This window comes from Drosophila willistoni, assembly GCF_018902025.1.
Source record: "Drosophila willistoni isolate 14030-0811.24 chromosome 2R unlocalized genomic scaffold, UCI_dwil_1.1 Seg167, whole genome shotgun sequence".
NCBI lineage: Eukaryota > Metazoa > Arthropoda > Insecta > Diptera > Drosophilidae > Drosophila > Drosophila willistoni.
Window position 1 is genome coordinate 3,098,141 of NW_025814050.1, and position 24,234 is coordinate 3,122,374.

The 24,234-nt window shown below is 34.5% G+C and overlaps 2 protein-coding genes across 5 annotated transcripts; one reads left to right on the plus strand and one right to left on the minus strand.

Moving 5' to 3' along the window:
- Positions 1-665: 665 nt before the first annotated feature.
- Positions 666-8,160, plus strand: LOC6644388 (S-adenosylmethionine synthase). 2 transcript variants are annotated; one of them, XM_015178033.3, is made up of 7 exons: positions 666-769; positions 1,205-1,404; positions 3,595-3,672; positions 4,208-4,330; positions 4,441-4,553; positions 6,202-6,881; positions 6,946-8,160. In XM_015178033.3, exons 2-7 carry the CDS (start codon positions 1,266-1,268, stop codon positions 7,049-7,051), a joined length of 1,239 nt encoding a protein of 412 aa, XP_015033519.1. In that variant the 5' UTR covers positions 666-769; positions 1,205-1,265; the 3' UTR covers positions 7,052-8,160. The 2 variants fall into 2 exon arrangements, with proteins under 2 accessions (XP_015033519.1, XP_002066648.2); XM_002066612.4 differs by lacking the exon at positions 4,441-4,553 and adding an exon at positions 5,424-5,536.
- A 1,936-nt stretch (positions 8,161-10,096) lies between these two features.
- LOC6644389 (ATP-binding cassette subfamily G member 4) lies at positions 10,097-21,796 on the minus strand. Of its 3 annotated transcripts, none has more exons than XM_002066613.4 (10): positions 21,704-21,796; positions 17,043-17,374; positions 13,956-14,079; positions 13,813-13,900; positions 13,642-13,743; positions 13,434-13,579; positions 12,834-13,368; positions 12,597-12,765; positions 10,754-11,010; positions 10,097-10,690 (listed from the first exon to the last, which is right to left on the minus strand). In XM_002066613.4, the coding sequence occupies exons 2-10, from the start codon at positions 17,281-17,283 to the stop codon at positions 10,262-10,264; spliced, it is 2,091 nt and encodes a 696-aa protein (XP_002066649.3). In that variant the 5' UTR covers positions 17,284-17,374; positions 21,704-21,796; the 3' UTR covers positions 10,097-10,261. The 3 variants fall into 3 exon arrangements, with proteins under 3 accessions (XP_002066649.3, XP_046866701.1, XP_046866700.1); XM_047010745.1 differs by lacking the exon at positions 21,704-21,796 and adding an exon at positions 20,052-20,150; XM_047010744.1 differs by lacking the exon at positions 21,704-21,796 and adding an exon at positions 19,931-20,150.
- Positions 21,797-24,234: the final 2,438 nt, after the last annotated feature.

Genomic DNA, 24,234 nt, shown 5'->3' on the forward strand with positions numbered 1-24,234 from the left:
AACTATAATTGTTGGTGTCCTCATAGAAGCCAAAATTCAAGTAAGTGAAGTGGACTATTTAATTTATGGTGTTTTCGAAAACGGATGAATAGTGTTTTGTTGAATCCTTAAATGTGAGGACTCTGTGTCTTTCTAACGACAACGAAATATAAAAGTTGTAAGAATCGAAAATTAACGTCAAAATAGATACAAAATAATTTATTGTTTGCCTCCAAAAGTTTAAAAAAATAAGTGAAGATAACCGGCGTTTAGTTATTCGTCAAGGTGGCAACGCTTCCTCAATCAGAGCCGTCAATTAATTCAACCCGGATGCTCCTTCCGTGGTTAGATTACTAAATCCTTTAAGTCACAAAAAGACTTCATTAGCCACATACAAATCATGCATTTGCATTTGCTTCGATATGGGAAGAAATTCAATTGTCGCGAAATGCCCTACATGCACTTTCAACAAGTCCGCGAATTTTTTTCAGTGCTAAAATCGAGCATCAAATACTGGGAGCCGGCATGTAAAGTTGTGGGATTCGAATACTGGGAATTTCGGTACGAATGTCGGTGTTTTTTTATAAGCAAATTTAAAAGACAAATTTACGGCGAGAGGGCAAAAATTTACGGCGAGAGGGCGGTATGCGGGGGTGGGAAAGATTAACAATTTTTTTTCAGTGTTGTTTTTTTGTCAGGAAGGTAAAGACGTGTGCTGGTTAGTTCGCTAAATTTTTATTCCGCATTCTGATTTGCCGTCGCTGAAACATAGCAGCAGAACTAGCAGCGTGTGTGTATATAAATTGTTAAATTATAGATTGCCCATTTAAATAATACGCAAATATTTTTCGACTATTAGTGACCTCTTCTAACAAAAAAAAAAAAAAAGTGGAACGTCGCAGAGCGCGTGTTTTGTGATGCCGCCTCCGCCTCCTTCGCACTTGCAATCAGTGAACAGAGCCATGTGAAATGAAATAGTTGAAAGAATAGAAATGTAAAGCAAAATATACGATTATATAAAATTGCGAAAAAGCATGCGAAGGAAGCGGAAAATGCCACCGCACTCACTCGCAGTTTCGGAAAATCAATTTCCCCATGCACTATAAATATACACGCATAGACATAGATATTAACACATGTGTACAATATATATTCACTATTTTTCCCCACACACGCTCTTACTGTTTCTCTCTCTCTCTCTTTCTATGTCTCTCACTATCTGTAGATCCAGATCCCATAATCATCATCATCATAAAAAATATCCTATAACTAAAAACCGCTTGAAAATGCCGCAACAAAAAACAAACGGACATAGCACCACCGCCAATGGTTTCAATGGCAGCGGCAGCAATGGCAATTCATATGATATGGAGGACGGACAAACATTCCTTTTCACTTCGGAATCTGTGGGCGAGGGACATCCAGGTAAGTTCTCTCTTTCTCTCTCTATGTATACATTAAAATGCAAATGCAAGATGACCCTCTCCTCGGATTGCATCATCTACATGGTGTACACACACACACACACACACATGCACGAGCATGTCTGTGTGATAATGTATGAGTGTGTGTGTGGGACCATCTCTGGCCATGTTATTGTCAATCTTTCGACCCTATTCCTACAGGAACACTTTTTGTATGGTTACCTGTCTAACAAAATGGCGAAGAACCCAGACAGTAGACCGTCTACAGTTCTTGGGAATCATCACCATACCTTACCAAAAACGTGCTTGTTTACTCAGCGCCAGGGTGACCAACTCTGGTGCAGAGAATCGAATGTGCCGGTTATTCTTATGACGCAGAAGGCGCGCAGGGTTAAGGGGCAAACTGGTGGCTCCCAGCTGGTCGCCCAGTCATAGAGTCCGTGTCCCGTCCAAGAAAGCACCCCAACAGCTGCTCACTCTCAAGAGAGAGAGAGAGAGAGCCAATATCACTGCTGTTGTTGTAATTTATAGTCTTGATTCTTTATCAATAAGTACGTTTCCAACTAAATATATACACTCCCACATACACTCAGTGTGTGTGTGTGTGTGCTTGAATGCTTTGTGTGCTCCCAGCAGCGCTCCAACTCTCACGTCATGCGCACCATGTGCTTTTTCTTTGCCATTTACCGCTCTCTTTTTGGATACGTGTGGATGTATCTGAACCCATGCACACATGTCTGTGTGTGTGTGTCGTAGTTGACGATCAAAACAACCGCCAAGTGTATTAAGAACTACCTGACCATTTAATAGTTTAGGAGATGGGGGCATTCTAATCAAGCACATTCATATAATTTGATTGGCATGGAAACCACCGATCACGACGCACCTTCTCCTCCCTTTCTCAGGAGGCAAATAGAGCCATAGAGCACCAGAAAGGGAGGTGCATCTACGCCCATGTATGAGAACGGGTTATTACTCAGCATTTGAAAGCTGCTTATCGTGTGCTGCTGCTGCTGCTTGGGTCGAAATGTGGTTTTCGTTTGTCTTCCAACCACGTGTTTTTGCTTGCCAAAGCGGCAACGCCAATCTGTTGTATTGTATATTTGTTTATAAATCTATTCTACGTTTCATAGAATTCATGATCATATGATATATGTGTGTACATCGATGATAAGGGAGAGCGACCTTTTGATGCGACATATTGATGATGATTGGTGGGGGAATTTCTACTAGTGGCGTTCTCGTTATTGTTGTTAATTAAGTCGTTTGATGGGCAGGATGTGAATTAATATTGAACATTGTTTGATAAGCAGGGGGCCAAAGCTAAGGGTTTCAGAGAGAGGAGTACTGTAACCCCAGACTTTGGTTGTCAAGCCCTAATTTAGTTTTAATTTGACGTACGTCCTTCAATCTTGATTAATCAAAATGATAGATACATCGAGACCCAAAACGACATCTTTTCCCAAATGTCTATATATACATATATACTTTGAGTAATCCCCACTTTTGCCGGACATGATGTGGCACATTTTGTTCTCTTCTTACTCTCCTAGGGGTTATCAGACAAAAAAAGGGCAATCCGAAAACGATTGTCTGTTATGTCGATTGAGATTTGATTAGCATTAACCTCATGGCTAAACTTTCCCAACTCAAATGAAATCGAGACGCCATTCAAATGATTCAACACTTTGCCTGTGCTGACGCAATTAATGGGAGTTCAAACACGCGAAACGACTAGGAATACAAGAGTTCCAATGAAAATTGCCGAAAAAAATGAAGCCCAAGAAGGGGGTTACTCGTCTTACACACTCACAGATTTGGTTGCTTAACAATTTTTTTTTATTATAGTCTGGCATCGCGACTGGTGTCAAGTAATAAAGACATAATGTGATGCCTTCTGGTTTTTTTTTTTGGTTTTTTGGATGTGGATCGGATCCTCTAGCCTGACAACACGAGCATGTTTCTTGAAACGATTTTAGGCACCAACACTATCAAGTGGCATTGAATTTCGCTGTCAATTGCAAAATGAAAATGAAAATAAACTGCATGGCCTGGCAAATTTTCGTGGCTATCGTCGCGTCTAGGCGGCGTCAGTACACCGCCATCTCCCTAACCCCTCCCCCCATTCACCCTCTTTCATCTACCTATCGTCTTGATGTATAACATAATCTCTTCTATTTTCTTTTTACAGACAAAATGTGTGATCAAATCAGTGACGCCATTCTCGATGCACATCTAAAACAAGATCCCAACGCAAAGGTGGCATGTGGTAAGAGAGATGTATCTCCTAGATACATTTATATATGTATATATATATATGCAATATATAGTAATGGTACTGGGATTGCAATATTTATATGAGGATCGACAAATACTTATGACACACGTCGATACAAAGTTCAGTCCGTATCCAAAGTAAGGATATCTTGTCGTTAAGTGAGCAAATCGCCTTGGCAACATTGATTCCCGCTTAAATCTCAAAATAAAAGACAAACGCCGCCGACTATTTATATAAACTCCAGAGGCAGACCATAAGTAAATAAATGCCGGGGAGTAAAGTAAACACTAGCAAAAGAATTGACGCGTGTACAATGAAATACTAGCCACCAACGGCGACAGTTGGCAAATAAACAAAAGTCAAAGGCAGGCAACAACAACAAGAGGAAGACATTTGGGAATCTGAAAAGATTGCAATCCACTACGACTACTATATACATTGCATACATACATACATATGATTTCTCATCTCAATTTGTAAGAACTATAAAACTCACATCTTCTTTTTTTCCCTCTCTTCCTTTTAGAAACTGTCGCCAAAACAGGCATGATTTTGCTTTGTGGCGAGATCACATCAAAAGCTGTTGTCGACTACCAGAAGGTGGTCCGTGAAACAGTCCAACACATTGGCTATGATGACTCCTCCAAAGGTAAGTGTGTGTGTGTGTGTATTTAATGCAGACAGATATAGAATCCATTTATGTGGGGCGGGTTTTGAAAAACGTTAAACATATAAAACAATATAAAATGCTCAAAAAAGGTTTCGATTGGAAGACGCTAAATCTGCTTGTCGCCATTGAACAACAGTCTCCAGATATTGCCAACGGAGTCCATGTGAATCGCGAAGAAGATGATGTCGGCGCTGGTGATCAGGTACAGCAAAAGTTTATCCTATCCATCCATTAAGTCCCACCAACCCACCAAATCCCTATCCTGTTTTTCTACTCCTGATAAAGCGGGAGGCGTCGTGTGTGTGTGCATTCGTTACGTTCGTTTAATGTTCATTTTCTAATTCGTTTGTTGTTTTTTTTCCCCCCACCATTTTTATTTTATTCTGCTGCCTCTCCTCGCTCGTCTGGTCAGTCCAGACGTATGTCATCATAACCTTTTCCTCCCCTTGCTATCTACAGAGATATGGGAATATGTATTCTCAGTAACATTCATAATCTAATTTCAATTAAATTAACCATAAAGAATAAATTTCAAAAAAATAAGAGATAGGTTTTTAAATTTTTAAAGTCTAGAAGTTTTTCTCACCTTTCACGGGGAGTCTTTAATTAGATATAAATTCACCTGTTTACATTGCATTTCGAATTGGGTATTCTAACTACACATACATATCATTTAAAATGGACATTTAACGAAACCCATTGGGTTGAAAAATGCATGCCAAACTCCCACCCCCTTCTACCAACCCCCCCTGCACCAACCAGCAAATTGAGTTTAACAAACCGCCGGATGATGACTACCAATGACTAGGAGGAGGAGTCTCATTTAGATGAATGCGATGGGTTGATGTTGTGATTGTTTAAACAAAAATATAATCGGGTTTTAAAATCATTAATTGACTGATTATAACATTAATAGGCTGCGATCTCTCTTCTCTCTTTTTTACCTCTTTCTCTCTCGTTTCATAATTACACATACCACACCACACACACACACCACAAACACACACACCAACAAAACATACAAAATTTCCACCAATTCGACATGCATAACTTGTTAACTGAAAAACAAAAGGTTTCGATTTTAAAACGTGCAACGTGCTCTTGGCATTGGACCAACAATCACCCGAAATCGCTGCCGGTGTGCATGTTAATCGCGCCGAGGAAGAGATCGGTGCTGGAGATCAGGTGTGAGAATTATATAGCAAAAAAAAAAGATTATTATTCGATTTCGGCAGGCCGAGATTCGCTTAACCTTTCCAAAGATGATTGTTTAAGACATGTATAAAGTTTAAATAGACAACGTAAATCTCTAGAATCCTTTGGAGAGGGCTTAACCCCCGATTTAGACTCATTCGCATTTAAGTATCCACTTAGTATAATTGTTTTAACGCGTAACTAATCGAAAGAGTTTAACAGACTCACACCATCAGCTGTGTATTAATGCTAAATCCTCTTCAGTAAATCATTTGTAGCTTATATATATAAATATCTGCCGACTTTTGTTAATTGAAACGTCTTTAGAGATAGACGTTTTAGTTAACAAAATATAATGCGCTTAGTTTTGGTATGCATATTATCCATTATCCACCATCATTGGTCGCATTATCTTCCTAGACACACTCAATGAAACAGCATTTAGCTTTTCTCATTATAATATCACACATTGTCTAATGCTTTACTCATTTCTAACTCTATTCGAAACTAAAAGAAAAAAGAATTGCTAAACTAACCCCAACTAATTCTCTAAGCTATGTATGTGGTTTGGTATTATATGTTGCTTTTACCCAATCTCTTTATTATCGTTATGTATGAAAAGATTTAATTAATACTTTTTATATGAAATCTTTCAGGGAATCATGTTTGGCTATGCCACAGACGAGACCGAGGAATGTATGCCCCTTACTGTAGTGCTTGCCCACAAGTTGAATGAAAAGATCGCCGAACTGCGTCGCTCAGATGTCTTCTGGTGGGCACGTCCCGATTCCAAGACCCAAGTCACCTGCGAATATTTGTTTAATCAGGGTTCGGCAGTGCCCAAGCGCGTTCATACCATTGTGGTCTCTATGCAGCACTCTGAGAAGATTTCACTCGAGACTTTGCGTTCTGAGGTCATGGAGAAAGTAGTGAAAGTTGTCATTCCCGCCAAATACTTTGATGCCAACACCATTGTCCACATTAATCCATGTGGATTGTTCGTTATCGGTGGCCCGATGGGTGATGCCGGTCTGACGGGACGCAAAATTATTGTCGACACCTATGGAGGATGGGGTGCTCATGGTGGCGGTGCATTTTCGGGCAAGGATTTCACAAAGGTCGATAGATCAGCTGCTTATGCAGCTCGCTGGGTGGCTAAATCCCTGGTCAAGGCTGGACTCTGCAAGCGTTGTCTTGTCCAGGTCTCTTATGCCATCGGTCTGGCCGAGCCCCTGTCCATAACCGTCTTCGATTATGGCACCTCACACAAGTCACAAAAGGAGCTACTGGAGATTATCAAACGTAACTTTGATCTAAGACCCGGCAAGATTGTCAAGTGAGTGAAAACTATTTAAACTAATTATTTCACTTTAAACTTATTGTTTTTTCCGTCTCGTTAGGGACCTGAATCTGCGCCAGCCAATTTACCAACGCACTAGCACATATGGACACTTTGGACGTGATGGTTTCTCTTGGGAGCAGGCAAAGCATTTGGAAATCAATTGACTAGACGCTAATTTTCAACCGAGTCCCAAAAGGTTAAAGTTAACCGAAACGGAAACGGATTCAGCACCGGCAACATCTGCAGCAACAACAATAGCAAAGGCAACAACAACAACAGCAACAGCAACAACGTAATTTTTAGTTAGTTTCTGTTTATTTGCGTTCAACTCCAGCTTTTAAACCCAATTCGATGTGTTCACACATCTTTCTATTAGTTAGTTGTACGTGGTTGTTGTCGTCTAAATTAACTTACTTAATAGTTATACATATATATAAATATATATAACATATAAATTTGCTTCCTCAAAAAGAAGAACAGACAGACAGACACACAGAACACACAAAACACACTAAACACACACACATACACACAAAAGTAGTTAGTCGTCTCCTTGCATTGTATGTAGTTCAGTTACCAATCAAAAGCTAAAGCAAAAACAAAAACAAACAATTGTAAAAATCCCCCTTTTAATTTGTCTTTTGGCTAAGCATATTTCTCATGTTGTTTTGTTTAAACAAAAAATTGTATACATATATATATATTTTATACGTTTTTATTATTGCTACTATCTATCTCTATGTATGTTGTCAAATTGTGTGCTTTAACTGTATGTTTTTTTAAATCCCCCCGCCCCCCAAAAAGCAAATTTCTGATTGTACATTAATTTTTTTTCTCTTGTATTTGCTATACAACCAACTATATAAAAAATAATGTATTTTCCTTTACAAAAATATATTACAAAATACACATAAAATGTTTGTAATGTTAACAAAAAAAAAACAAAAAGAAAACAAAAAACAAATGAAAAAAGACGTACAAGTTCTGCGTACACGGCTCTTCATTTAGGTATTTTTTTATAAAATAAGAATATACAATTAAAAAGATAAGTTTAACAAACAAAAAAAAAATGACAAAAAGAGCAGACACCACACACACACACACACACAGCCAGCCACCATATGACAAATGACAGCCAATCTCCAAATAAGTCGCAGTTGATATTTCATGAAACGCGCCAAAAATAACGTAACTTATAATAGCTATCGTTTAAATAGCTGACAAACTACACAGATCCATATGCAATAAAACTTAATCGACTTTTAACAATGGACATTTGTTTGGATTTTGCTTGATGGAAAGTGGTTGGAAATTCAATTGCTTTATGCTAACTTAAAAAAAAATTATCCAAAAAGCTCGGCTCTACCATAAAAATCTTATTGCCATAGAAGTACAACAATCATAGTTTATATATGTACAACTACAACGATGTACATAAGTAGATACAGTTTAATTGTTGATTTAGATATTCCATCGTAGTTCGCGATAAACTATAAAAACCTCTTTCAATAGATCTAAGAGTCCGAGTATCTTCTAAAGATCTTACTAGAATTGTTGTTTGCAGAAATACTAGAAAAGCAAAGTGGCCAGTTAAAATCTTTATAAAGTAATCACAAATATCATTGACATTTGATTGCTTTATAATTTTAATTTAATTGTATAGGAATATACACGATTTTACGTATATTATATGAGTCAAAAAATGTCAATCTCAACTCACTAGACTGACAATTAGCAAGCATGGCATCGATGTATTTTTTTTTGGTCAGTTTTTGTGTGTGGATTCACACAATATTTCGATTACATGTGTATTCTTATAAACAGATAGACGAATAGTCTGCTGATCAGTTTGAATATAAGTTAAAATTTTTTAATTTTTTTTATTTTTCTTGCGAAATTTGGTTGTTGCCTAACTAGGAGACTACAAACCAATAACTTTTTTTTTGCTTCTTGTATTTCCCTTGCATTTGATGGTCGTTTTTGTTAGTTGACTCAGTGTTGCAAAATTTGTAAGCGAAATAGGCTTTACTTTGAGCGTTTAGTTCAAAGCAAAGATGGGCACGAGCCCATGGGTAGGAGGCAAATGTTTTACTCTAACCCGATGGCAAAAATAATCCTCAGGAAACAATTTAGAAACTATCTTAAGAACTTTATTACTTATACTTTATGGGATAAACACGTCCTCCTTCTGTCATCAATTTTGTAGGCATTAATGTAAGGTGAAGATATATATATATAAGTCAAACCAACAGCATTGTTGGAAATCTTTTTTTCTTGATTACAATACAAGAAAACTTGACTTGGAGTCCTGACAATGTGGGTTTCCAACCTGAGATTGTATTGATGACAGTTTTGCAGGTCCCTTTTTCGCTTTTAAGCAGTAGTAATTAATTCCATTAACAGTAACTTACCTTTTTCCAATAGAAAACAGTTTTGGATTCGATACTGCGTATAAAGCTAGGCTTACTCAGGCGATTACTTTAAATTATTGGTATTTGTCCTCTACGTGTAAAACGAAAGATTTAAATTATTATTTTTATATTACTTACCCGATTCGATTATGCTTCAATTAATCACTTCAATGCTTAAGAAAATTTGTTTACTATTTTTATACATCTAGAGAATACAATGTAATTTAAAAGATTTTAAAAACGGACCGGCCAATTCCTTATGATACCTTACGATTTATGTGAAGTTTTGGTTGATGGACAAAATAATTAAGAAAAGTTTTGCAATCGTTTTTGCTCGACCTTAGGTTATTGTAAATAATTCTACAATTTCAATACTCCCCTTAGATGAAAATGTTAATAAATTTTATGCTAACACTCTTAAAATTCATTATTAGTATTCAGTATTTTAAAGAAAGTACGCCATCTTTCATCGCGTATACTTTTTTTATACATAGCAATGAAATACATACATTCCCATTGTTATTTTTTGAATTGTTCATACCATAAAGCTAATACGAACATATATACATACATATGTACATATGTATGTATATGAATGTATTGTTGTCTTTTTATCAGATGACAATTTCACAGAACAATCTTTAAAAGGTTCTTGAAACGTGACTAGAATTTCTGCGGAAATATTCGGATGATTGTTTTTTTTTTTGTGTTTTTTTTTAACTTCATAATTAATACGATAAATATCTACAAGTAACATGCCTTGCATCATTGTTGGTCCAAGAAAATATGTCAATTCGATTTATTTAAAAAAATATATATTTTGTTTCGTCATTATTGGAATATCACTCACATTGCCCATATAAGTATACTACACTATTTTATCCCTAAGTTAACTTAGAAGGAATCACAAGATTTTCCACAACAAAGACATGGCATAGATAGTAATCCTAGTAAACAATTACTTCAATAATTATATGAAGTAAAATTAAAGTGTTTTGTCAGCAGCTGCAAGACATAGGCCACAATTGGGTTAGCCGTAGATCTCTTTAGTCGTTGACGTATCAGGATGTAGGCAGCAATTGTAAACAGGAGATAAAATCCAAATAAGCAGGTGACTGACCATAAATAATTGGTGTTATCGAAACCTAAAAACACACGCAAAAACTGAGATTTCTTGAATAGGCAAAAGAGTTCCTCATCCTGGCAAATTGTATCGCCCCGCCCATAGTCATAGAGGGCGGCAACGAGTCCTTCCATGCCATGGCGCAGAAAACTCAAGGACATTAAAAATTTCATAATCGGCGAAATGTATGCATCCTTGCCATAGCCAATGCCATAGATTGAGAGGAGGATTAGCGGAACCGCCAGCACAGGACCCATGAACATTCCATTCTATAAAAATAAATGAAATTTAAACAAATCTGCGATATGTGGATACAATAATGGGTAACTTACCACTAAACTAAGCCTGCTGGATATAAGTAGGCCAAAACTATCTGATGTCAAGGCCGTGAGAAATGCTACAAAGAACAACATGGCAAATCTAAACCATTCCAATGGCTGGCTAGACATTAAGTACACAATCGATAGATATATCATGGCCAGAATGAACATGAAAGGCATTTTTGCCGACACCAACGCGGCGTAGTACGAGCTCAAGCGATACCATTGATTGAAGTATTCTCGTTTCAGGAGATTGATTTCCGAGGGAACTGCAAAAATAAACAGAAAAAGATAATAAACAATTATATTCCATTATTACCTTCGTTTAATACTTTCTGGTTGAAAATAAAGACTTCATTTAAAATTTAACATTTACTAATCGTTGCTTTTCGACATAGTTCATATATTGAACAAATAACGCTAAGAGGTAGCAAATATCGCTAATATGTATATAAACCGGATCAGCTTGCATTTTTTTAAGCAAAGGACTTTCTTATCATTGTTAGATCAATTTACTAAATTAAATAACAGTATATATTTTAAATCTTAAATTTAAAAATTGCAGATAATGCTAGAGAAAGCTCTTGGCTAGAAAAAAATTTCTTTCTTGTCTAAAATATTCTAATTTTACCTAAATGCTTTCTAATTGTAAATATAGGATAACGAAATGCATCAGTAATAAATCATGATTTTGCAAAAATCTAAAGATCGGAAAACTACTGTAAGAAACAGGAGACCAATCTTAATTTTATACAGAATTGGTACAATCGTCTTGTTATAATACTTATCGTACTCAAAATATTTTGATACGTTCACTAAGATTGCTTTAAGTTTTCGAATAATTCCGTCATTAATTATTCGGTTACCAAGATTCTTTCAGTTTCACAGATTCTCAATCAATTGTTAAACATTTGTAAAAAACTCATTTGAATCATCTGAAATAGTATTCCAACAGATTTTTTTTTTATGCTGAGTATTCAGAGTAACCAAATTTTTGAATTCATTCGTTCTGCTCTATAATCTGTAGGAAATAAAATAAATGTAGGAAAATGTTTTGATAAATTTTTTTCGAACTAAATTTCTATTTGATTATCCAGACTCATGCTTTGCGTGAAAACGTGCTGATCATTAAGTGTACATATGTATATACCCATTCAGTATTTGGAAGATTATTTTAGCAGAAATCATCTTCTTGAGTATAATTTGAGCCCTCTTGTTGATTCAAATTTTTTCACATTCTTACGTGGTTAAAATACGACTCGAAAAAGAATCGCGCGTTAAGAAAATTAGATACGAAAATGTAGCGGGCACGTTTCCAAGAATGAGTCCCGATTTTAGAATCGTTGCCGGTCTAAGCTATCCAAAAACCAAAATCCAGAATTTCTAACAATATGTTATAAAAGTTATATACATATAAGTTATACATATATATTTTAAAGCGGTATCTTGATTTCGATTCCACTTTAAAAAAGAACATCAATATTTTAACTTGAATTGGTTAACTTGGAACTTGAATTGGTTAACATGAAATTAAGGTTTATTGGAATACTTTGCTCTTTCTTTTCATTTTTGTGTCGCTTGAAACGATAATTTGATAATTAATAAATAAGGAATTAACTTTAGCATTTGAAAATCCTACTATATGGCTAATCTAGAACCATTTTCTAATGACTAAGAAGTGATTTAGGATTAGAGACATTTTAAACAGGAATAGGATTCAAAAAAGATTTGTATGTCATTAGAAATTTGGGTAATACAATCTCTTGCATATTGAGGATATTTTTGGAAACTAATCTTCATATACTCCAAGTGAGTGTTTTTCTAAATACTTATTAAATTAGAGATGTCAACTTACAATATAGTAGAACTGGCATCATCGGCAAGTATAGGTAGGCTATAACAATGGTAAACATAAAGCCAAAGTTAAAGAGAGCCTTAGAGGCCAATTGACCGACCCCCGTATAAAGGCCTCCCACAAGTAGAGCCAGTACGATGTTCATATAGAACTTCAGTTTGATATATGACTGAAATGAAGGTGGTGATGAATGCAAAATAGGCCAAGAACATTAGCACATTTTCCATTGATTCTTACCTTATCCCTCCACATTTGCAGAAGCATTCGCATAAGCAATAATTTGTATTGCATCCACCAACTTGATTTGGATCGCAATAATTTTGGATTAATTTCCTCTTCGAATTGTTCAATAGTTTCATCGTAATAGGAAGAGGCTCCGGATGTTGTATCCGTTCGAGTTGGAGTTACCTTACCGCCATTGCCATCCAAATGCTGTAATTGTGGCATCCAGCGAGTGACTTTGCCATTGTCCATGGCCTCGACCATGAGATCATTATAGCCCTCGCCATACTCATTGCAGGCCACCTCGATGATAAAGTCAGCCGGATTGTGTGTGAGGGGACAGTGGAGATTCAATTGCTGCATATATGGAACAATGTTCGTTCCACTGCCCTGATAAATGCATTGTCCCTCAGCTAACACATAAACCGTATCGATCATTTCGAAAATTTTGGCTGAAGGAGTATGAATTGAGCAGATGACTGTTCGTCCACCAGCAGCCAACATTTTCAGCAGAGAAATGCACTGAGAACTCGATTGATCATCTAGGCCACTAAAGGAGAAAACTTGCTATCAATTTATACCCTTCAATATTAATTCTACAAACTAGAAGCTTACGTTGTAGGTTCATCGAGAAAAACTACTGGCGGATTGTTGACCAATTCCAGAGCCACACAAAGACGTTTTCTTTCCCCGCCGGAAAGTTTTTGTGTCTTAGTATTAACAGCACCATTCAAGCGTAGCATTCCCAAAATTTCATTTATCTATAGTAAAAAGTAAAATTAATTATTAAATGTCTTCAATGATTGTTGTACATATCACTTACAACTTCTAGTTTTTGTGTCATTTTGAGTTCAGTGCCCAGTTTAAGATGCGTGGCCAAAATCATCAGTTCAAGCACTGTAAACTGAAGATCCAAAACGTCTGTCTGGCCAATTGAGAAGATAAAACTAGTCGATTATATCAATAATTAAACTCCTTTTCAATTTGTCCTCACCTGCATTATATAACGAGACATTTTGCGAAATGTTCTCATATCCCTTGGATTATTGTTAACTAAAATTTCACCAGAACTACTCACGGTTCTAAAAATGGAATGTAAAATTAATGTGATTTACTTTAGAAATGGTAAAATCTTACCCGAAACCTGCCAACAAATTTAATAAAGTTGTTTTTCCTGCTCCAGAGGGTCCCATTATGGCGGTTAATTCATGTGAGCAAAATTTTCCATTTACACCACTTAGAATTTGTTTCTTTTTATGTGCTGTAACAAAAATAACAATAAAAAATATAAATATATTATAAGCTATCAAGCGATATATAGACATGAAATGCGTTAGAACAGGATAAAAATCTATTCTATTCTATTCTGAGTTTCAGGTTCTAGGCTAACGCCCAAAAAACGTTCTTGAGGCATAAACTAACTAGTTATCTATTTTTTATACACACAAATATACATAAATCATAATAACCTGCACCAAAACCACATCCGTAATTTTTTGAAATAACGTCAATTTCAGATATATTATTCTGTATTATAATTTACAAAGTGAAAAAACCTTACAAAGCAAAATTTTTTCTAAATAACCTGTTAAGACCCTCAAAATATGGTTTCATACATTTAATAAAATATAAACAACTTTTTCTATAGCGATAAGACTTATTTTTTAGGAACAAAAACCTATTGATTGGTCGTGTAGGCTTCTTTATATTGCTTTAGTAGAGAATTCAAAATTACTTTAATATTTTTCTATCTAATACTTGTTCCTTGTTCTTGTACTTGTTGCTTCCAACGAAGTAATCTTCCTTCATGGACACTTGACAATTAGAAAATGGTTACCTATTTTCTTTCTAATACTTGTCCCGTCTTAACGATGTCAGTTTCAACATCAATCTCAAGATTACTTCCTTCATTGCACATTTTGCAAAAAGGGTCTAATAATGTTGGTCATAAGTGTGCAACGCATGGAAGGAAACATCTTCTCATGAACCGCTAAAAACAGTGACTTTGAATTTACGCTTTTACAATGCAATGGTATTGTAAATCTCGGATTCAAACGGAACGGACTATTGTATCAGAAGCATAAATATATTACGAATAAATGTTTTTGTTACTTACTAAAATTAAGCTATTAAGCTAGTATCGTAATAATAAATTTTTAATAATTGTCCCGAGGTTCATTAATATCGGATAACTTTCTAGTTCAACAATAATTTTGGCCAGAAAACCAGTTTTGTTCTACAATTTTGTTCCCATAATAATCTGTAATGCTGGATATTCGCTCAAAGTCTAATAACTATAATATATGTATATATATGTATATAACTGTCATACATACATACATACGTTAAAAATAAAAAAACATGATATATGCGCCGCATTCCTACAGCTTGAGTTTGTTTGCCTTTCTTTCTCGGAAGCTCGACTTCTTAGATAAAACGTTTTTGCGCGCAGACGCCTTTAGATAAGGAGGTTTTGTCTATGTCTGACCCGTCGTTTGTCCCTCTATAAGTCTGTCCGACCATTCAAAACAAACACCTCCTTGACAATTAAAGCTTGTATATATCAGAGTTACTATGCCAAACAGCAGCCACAGCAATAATCGTTCGCAAAACGAAAACGATTTCTTTCCGATGCCATTGTCATAGAATTTCACATTTTTTGTTTACTATAGTTATTACTATATAATATTTACTATAGTTATTATTACATTGTCACAGATGCGAAAGATTAATTTTTATAAAGTTTCATTGGAACAAACTTTGACTTTTGAAAGGAGTAATACAAAAACTGCACGAACTTCCGGCTTTAACAACTTAATCACAAATTTTGTATAGGTTCGGAATAATAATTTCAATAATACCATTGCTTCACCCATTTAATCAAAAAGTTTAATAAGTATATTTACTAATGTTCGTAACTAGAAGTTCAAGTCTAATTTAAACTTTAAACGTACTGCTTATCGTATTCTGATGTCGGTTTAATCTCTACAAATTTGAAGCATCAATCTTCAAAAACATCTTCCATCCAAAAGATTACAGTTCTTAGTATATTATAGTCAGAAGATTTGAACACATTCCCTCCAATAACTGAGGATGGCTGCCACACAAGTATTTAATTTTATACCAAAAGCTCAATTTTTCTCCACAATCTGCGTGTTGTTTACTACTGAATTTAAAATTGTTAAACAAAACATTTTTTAAGTGTAATTTACATACACTTCGAACAGGTTCAACCTATCGAAAACATCAAATGTTTATCAAATATTGCAGTAGTGGACTTGCATATTATATACTTACTATATTAAATTAAGACCATTTAAATTGGAAGCTCGGAGAAGCTCTGAATGTTAGATTGTTAGAACCTAATTTTTCATTGCGGGTGTTACTAATCAAACACAAAATCCTAAATGCCTCTTAAACACCTATCACTTTATATACAAAAAGGTGTAGAAGTTCATATATATATATGCATCTATATATAAAAACTGTTGTGCTCGATTTCTCAAACACCGATGGTAGCAATACTGAATGGTAGTTCCTTCGAAAATAATGTAAAGGATTGTCGTTAACGAATACACATAGGTATGTATGAATACAATCAAGTTTATGGTCTTTTCCGTTCGATAATCTTAGAATTCCTAATGTTCAGGATGAAGATCTCAAAAGATATTTTGAGAACAAATCAAACTTTTAGTGCATAAATTTTCTTTCTAGTTTAACATTTTTCTTTGTAGTTGTACCACAATTTATTTGGATACATATGTAATTATTTTGATTTTGTGCTTAAAGTTGCTTAATTTGCAGAGTTTTCACCCAAATGTATTTGGATTAAAAACGCCGAAAATATGCAAAAATAAACTATCTCAAAAAGAATGATACACACCCACAAATAAAAATGATCTTTGATCGAATTATTTGGGGGAAAACCCAAATCGAAATTTGTATGTTTGCACCTAGAGGATATTGGTGTTAATTACATAGATTTACTTAAGGAAATTGAAAATGTTATTAGACTATAAGTCGCTAATTGCCCCTTTTAATTATAGATCTCGAAAGTGTTGGCGTTATTACAGATGCCAAGCCGGCTAGACTTTTTACTCAGCAATTACATTGGGAAATTAAGCTTAATTATGACTTTCAATTAACTAAAAAAACACTGAGAAATTGCCGACACGACACGCAAGTTAATCAGTGTCATTAACAAATTGCAATTGTAAGACTCACCATGCGCCCGATCCGGCACCTCATAGGTTAGTCCCGAGAACTCCAAATTGACTGCCGGCCAGGTGGGCAAGTATTTCAACCCATTGACCGTTCGAAAGTCCTCAGAGCGATCCTCGAAGTGATAGTGATCACTTGTCAGCTCCAAGCTGATTGTATTGATATCGCTGCTGTAGTTCAGTGAACTGCTCGGTGAATTTGCCGTGGGGTCGCCCTTGTTGCTACTTCCATTAACGGGTTCCATCTTGACGATCAAGACGCGAAAAATATAAAAAGGGTTGATGGGACCGAAGATCGTTAAATTCTCACAATTTCATTTTACATATAAACGTAATCTGTAAGAGAGTTAAATATAGGTAAAGTGCAAGGGTTAAAACTCAAACATTTTGGCGAGTAATGAAATCAGACTTTACACTTTTGTCGTCTAGAAGTACATAAATGATTCTGATCTCAAAAGCCAAGCGTTACTCTCTTGTATATTCAAGCCACTTAAAAAACAGGTGTTTCTTATTATTCTTAAATTAAAAAAAAAAAACATTGAATATGTATAGAATATGTTATTTACAATTAATATATAATTCAGCGCATTTATAAACCTACGTGTTTTAAAAACCAGTTTACAAAACATTTAGGTTCTTTATTGTTTCGTTTTTTTTTGTCATTCTTATATACCTAATTTGTTGTTAGAATTACTTAGAATTACTTATGAATCTGCTTGTATAGATTTGTAATCAGCATCCGACACATTACTCAGCCTGTCAGTCTAGTATTTAACTTTTCTTTTTAATAAATCTAACGTCAAATCAATGTGTCAACAGGTCGAATACATAATATCAACTTGCGTTTAGAAGCGAGGATTCTCACAGTTAGACAATATCTTCACACATTACTACACCTGCAATAATTTCTATAATTAAATATGTATGTAAATATACTCTAGGAAAGCTTGGGTATATAAAATTTAGTATTCTGATTTAGTTAGAATTCTGAATGTGATTTCATAATCCAAATGTTAGTCTTATATACTAAGCCACTTAAAACACAGGTGTTTCTTATTATAGGTTAATTTAAAAAACAATTGAATATGCATAGAATATGGGTCTCAATGAGAGAAGTGTATCAAGAATAAGGGAGACTTATGAAATTTGTTTTTAAGTCAGTCCGATATAGGTTTGTTGTTTGAACCATTTGAATTCTTATTATTTTTTCAATTATAACTTTTCTATTATTTCTTTTAAAATATTTTGAATACGAAAAAATGCCCTGAAAATACTTAAATCTTAAAACGTTTGGTGTTACGAGCTCTCTTAAAATTAAAAGTTTTACATTTACTGAGAAACAGTGAGTAGAAAATAATTCGTCAATCTCAGACCCGATTTTTATAAAATTTGGCATGTCTATAGATATTACTAACAGGTACTATTTTAAATTTTATAGTTTAAGAATTTCTATTTCAATCACGCAGAAGGAAGTGGGCGCGGCACAAATTTTAATAACATTCAATCATAGGCGAGTCTACATACTTAGCTTTAAGAAAATCTGTTTTATTCGTTTTACGCCAACTTTCTATAAAATGATCATTGAATGGATTTTTTTGTCACTTTTCGTATATTATAAATAAAATGTTACTTATGAATTTTTATTTGTAAAAAATTGATCAGAATTGAGTCAAAGATAGTTGGAAAATATATTATTTCATTTAAATAGCTTAAATCCAAAAAAAGTACCCTGAATATACTTAAATCTTAAAACATTATGCTTCGTAGGTTTCAGTATTTCATTTCAGACATGTTTCTGGTAAAAGTTCTTTACGTAGGATCTGATTTTGGGGTAATCTTCGGGCAAACAAAAGCTGACTGAGTTCGTGAAAATTCTTTTCTTCTTACAATTATTTTTGAAATTTTATAATTAAACTTTGAATTCTAATATATGTTATCATCGTCTATCGGCATATCAAATTTCATAAAAATCGGAGTAAAAATATCCAAGTTTTGAGCCAAAGTTATCGCACGCCTATAAAAGTGAGGGACATATGTATATTTCCTTTAAATGAAATTAGTGTTCATAAGAATTTGGTCTTATGAATTCGAAATATTAATTTTCATTGATGCATGGTGTACTGAAGTCGCAAAGACTTATTTAGTTGATTAAAAATTGAAGGCAAAAAAAAAATTGTTTGTGCTTATAAAATTTATAATTTTCTAAGAGTTAAATTCTTTAGTGTTTTTACCACAATACAAAGATGTATATACCTATGTATATATAAATACAGATTTTGAAAGTATTATTATTATTATTTAAATTTTGCACCTTTTTTTGCGTTTTTTTTTTTACTAATTATTCGGATATCATTTAATCGCAGCGGGTTCTAAGTGATACGTTACTATATGATTGGAAATTCATAAAAATGGAAAGGAATTTAAAAACGAACTTACATTTATTTCTAACTGTATTTAAAAATGTTTGAAAATTCACTGTTGAAAAAATTGATTTTATTTTTGAATATATATATTTTTTAATATAATAAAATTGACACGATATATCTTATATTGGGTGACAAAACTCACACCTATTCTTTAGAAAGAGGTTGTAGAAAAACATTCAAAGGGACAAATTTTAGTAAGGGTATAAAAACTTCGACCATCTCGAACGCCTTGACATAAATTGTATGTATGTAGATGAGATTACCAAATGAATTAATTTATATTCATATATTCACTCAATATCAAAATATTTGTTGGTTTCTTTTTAGAAACATTTCAATTGAATGCAATTAATTAAAAAGGGTTTTTTAATTAATTTATAATTGTTGATGAATAAGATTCAAGAACTTCACTTGGCACTGAGTTTTTGTTTAGCCGGTCAATCTTAAGTGACGGAAAAAATCTCACCGAAATGTGCGTTTCTTAATTGCCCGGATGCAGCAGTTTTTTTTTTTTATTAATAAGTTATTAATAGTAAAGAGATTGGCAGAGGCCCTGTTTTCGATTTGAAAACAAATTTCGCACTGACTTGAGAACACTTTGAGATGAAATTCGGCGGGAGTGCTACGGCTACGGCTACGACTGCGGCTGGTACATATGTGGCTTGTGTTTGCTGTCGTCGAGCTGGGTTTGAAAAATGAACTCAGATTTTCAATTGATTGAAAGTAGTACGCGAACAACACAGGCTGACAGACAATCGGTTAAATTGTATGCCCCGATCGTGGATCGTATCAGTCAAAGGCACGGGCTGTGTGCTGTGTGTGTGGGGGGGTATGGGGTGACAGCTCAACAGAGAGTCTGTTGCTGGTGAGTAATGTCAGAGAGAGACAGCTAAAACTTGCACAGAATTTTGCAATTATCACGTTGCGTTGTGCCAAGCCACACAGAACACTTGGGGCAGGCTCCAGTAGCTGCTTTTGCTGCTGCTGCAGCGGCGAAGTTGAAATGTTATCAGGCCTTAGCGGAAGTATAATTTCATAGCCGATACGAGACAGATTTGTGACGTTATATTTGTTTATGTATGCATCTGTTTGTATGTATATGTATGTATGTACGTCTTTATCTTTTGTTGGCACTCAGTGATTACGTGCCCCATTTATTGTTCAATTATATATTTAAGTTGCTTAAGACAAATGCACAATTTCGGCTGGGAAATGGAAGGGGCGTGACCATTGCACTCACACTGAGAATACTGAATTTTGTAAATTTGGGTCTCATCGAAAGTGTTTTTAATACCTTGCACCCAGTAGTTGAATGGGTATATAAAAGGTGGGAGAATGTATGTAACAAACAGATCAAACGACCCTATATAGAGCTATTGTATAAGCAAGAGATTCCACTTTGTAAATTGAAAAAGAAGAAGAGGTGTAAAAGTTTAGCAATAACTCTCCTTTTCCTACAATTCGAGGAAGTATTTTTCTTAAAATTCAACTTATCATAATAAAATTTGGTATATAACTACATCTAATGGTTATGCATGGGTATATAAGATTTCATAAAAATCGGCCTATAAATAGTCGAGTTACGAGTTGAAATAATTATACCAGAGGCACAAAATTGGATACTTTGTGCCCTAAGGTGCTCGTGGGTTAGAAAAAAAGTAAGCGAAAAGGCAATTTTGCGACCCATTCATCTCGTTTCACTTGTTGCTGGGTATACTAAAATCGTTCAGTTGATTTAGTTCACTCTGCTTGCCAATTAATTTATGCTTTAGAAATAAATTATCATAGTACGTGTACGCACATACACTGTCAACGGCATACGTGAGTGGGTTCAGGGAGAGTGTATATAGATATTCGATTAAAACCGTTGTGGATATTATCATTTGGTTTGTTATTGTTTTTAGTCATATCTTTTTGTAACTATTGTGTGGAAGTAATGGCGCATGCGAATGCATTGATGCGGAAAATGTTGAACTTTGCGACAATCAACACAGAAGTGTGTGTGTGATATATGATTAACATATGTCTATATACAAATAAGTATATAGAGTATATACTATGTTGAACCGACATGCTTTAAATTTCCATTGATTCTATATGGTATATCATCCCGCTAACGAGCGTTGGCAAGTTCAATGAACGTTTTGTTGATTTTTTTTTTATGAACTGCTGCACAACTATGAGTACACACACACACACACATATAGAGAGGCATAAACTGTGGAAGCGATGCACTTACTCCACTTTCTTTTTGTAGTTTTAGCTATCCACTCTCTTTTCACATGCTCCCAGTTGCTGCTGCTGCTGCTGCCCCACGATAACGACTTGTTGCACCGACAAACGAAAATGTACTAAAAAGCAAATGAAGGAAGAATAACTGAGTGACGAAGCGGTGGCACTTTGTATGCATGTATGTACGTACATCGATAGATGTAGATGGAGGTATTTCTGTATACATACAATGCTTTTGCTCTCTCTCTCCCTCTCACTCTCTCTAGGGAACACAAAGAAAGCGCCCCAACACACAAAGAACTCTTCTAGACGAAACTGGCGAAAAGAACTCGCCCGAGAGCTAGGAGAGGATACATATACATGCGAAATGTATCTTCTTGCATCTGTTCCAAGCATTACAGCGGCTTCGCCGACCTACGACAACATTAAACGTATTTCTCAGGTGAAACAAGTTTTTTTTTTGCATCTACTTTTCACATCTCCAGAGACTTGACTGCAAGTCATCTGAGCTCAATATTCAGAAATTTATTTATTTCATGCAAGCGGGAATAAGAATCGCTAGCCGGCTTTTGTTATTTTCTTTTTGAGTTGAAAAAATCATGTGCCTTACCATATAAAGCCCTTGCAAAATAATAGTAATTACCATTAGGAAATATGAATGTATATACTATATATGTGTATATAGACCCGCCCCTGCCTCGGTATGCCATGATTACCAAACAATTTCTAACATATTTAAGGCAAAATTGCTAACTCATTGCGAAACAATAAACAACTCAAAAACAAAAACAACGACAACTAACTAACTAACTAACTACTCCAGCAACCGCAAAGAACCCGGCTTTATTCACATGAACCGCAAAAGCCCAATGCATTTAATCCAATTAGTTTATAGCAGAAAATTTTAAAAATGTTGTATTATGGTTTATGAAAAAACATTTGGCTTTTGGTTTTTTTATAATTTAATATATATTCCAAAAGGATTTTGCCAAAATTTAAGGTATTTTAACCCATAAATGACCTATAAGGATTTTTTGACCAAGAGCATTTAAATCAGTCGACGGGAATTTGATGAAATTTGATTAAGAACGGGCAATATACATATGTATGTATGTAAGAATGTGATTTGTTTTCAGATGAATCATCGAACCATTCGAGAAGATACTTACTACAAGTTTATGTCAATTTAGTCATAAACTGAAATTATTGAAAAATCATATTGTTTTTAAAATTGGAGAAAAAATCCAAGTCTTATTTACTGTATTTTTAAACGAGTGCCAAAAAAAGGCTGAAAACGATTTTATTGTTTTTGAACTGTTTGTGTTCAATATATTGTAGTTTTCTGGAGACAGGTATCCATCTGGAAAATATAGAAATATATCTCCAGTTGTTTTCGGATTTTGGACTTTAAATAATTTAAAAAAATTCTATAGTGCCCTTAGACAGATGCGCACAATGCTCTTAATCGCTAAGGCCCAATTTTATATTCAATTTTATATTCATACTGCGCGCGATTCAAAATTCACAACAATTTATTTCCGCATCCCTCAATAATTTTCTAGTAGTACTATGTATAAATAATAAATTTAAACCTACATATGTATTTATTATTACGAAACGAAAAATTTTATATTACTTTAGGGTTCCAATCACCGAATCAATGGAATACTGATACAACATTTAAAAATGTAATATTTTGGCGCGTACGCTTACGTATCGCTGCGCAAAACGAGCAATAGATGGCGCCAGCACTTCAAAAAAAGTATTTTGTTTAGTATTTTTTGTAATTCTCAACTTGTTTATTTCCAAGGTAGAAGAAAATTATCGTGGGGCCTGCGCAAGGATATTAAGCGTTCTACATTTATTTCGTCTGTCAGTACATTGAAGGAGCCGTAAAGACGATCTTCCTGAAGGTACCCTGTTGATATATTTAAACTTGAAGATCACCATTGACGTCTTAGGCCTGTCTTTTTTTTCACTGAAAATATTCTTTGCCTAAAAGTGAAATTTTCAACTTTCTTTTTCAAGCAAAAATTTCAATGTGGAAGAAAAGTGATAAACTTCTTTCTTATGTTCTATATTTTTGGCCCATATCTACACTTGCAACAAAATTTTTAGCATTTCTTTTGGATATGGTTAAAAACATGTTTTTTATTATGTCTAGAAATCTAACTTTTACAGTAAAATAATAAATACATTTGTTTATTCAGTTCATTCAATAACGGTTCATTGATATATACAAACAAATGAAACAAGTGTCCAGTAATGACAAGGAATACCACCGTGTTTCTTCCGTCCAAAATAAGCCTAGAAATACTTTTATAAGTATGTAAGTGAACTATTCTCTACTACAGTCCCGAAATTGTTTACTCTCCGGCCCTAATATTTTCCGTAGGATATGGAAGTTTCTTAAAAATTTTCGCAAATTGCAAGATCGTGTCATACTTTCGTTAAGAAAATTAAGATCTTTACCAAATTCGGCACAGTCATTAACAGATATATTAAACTAACAAATGTTTTATTTGAAAGCAATCGCGT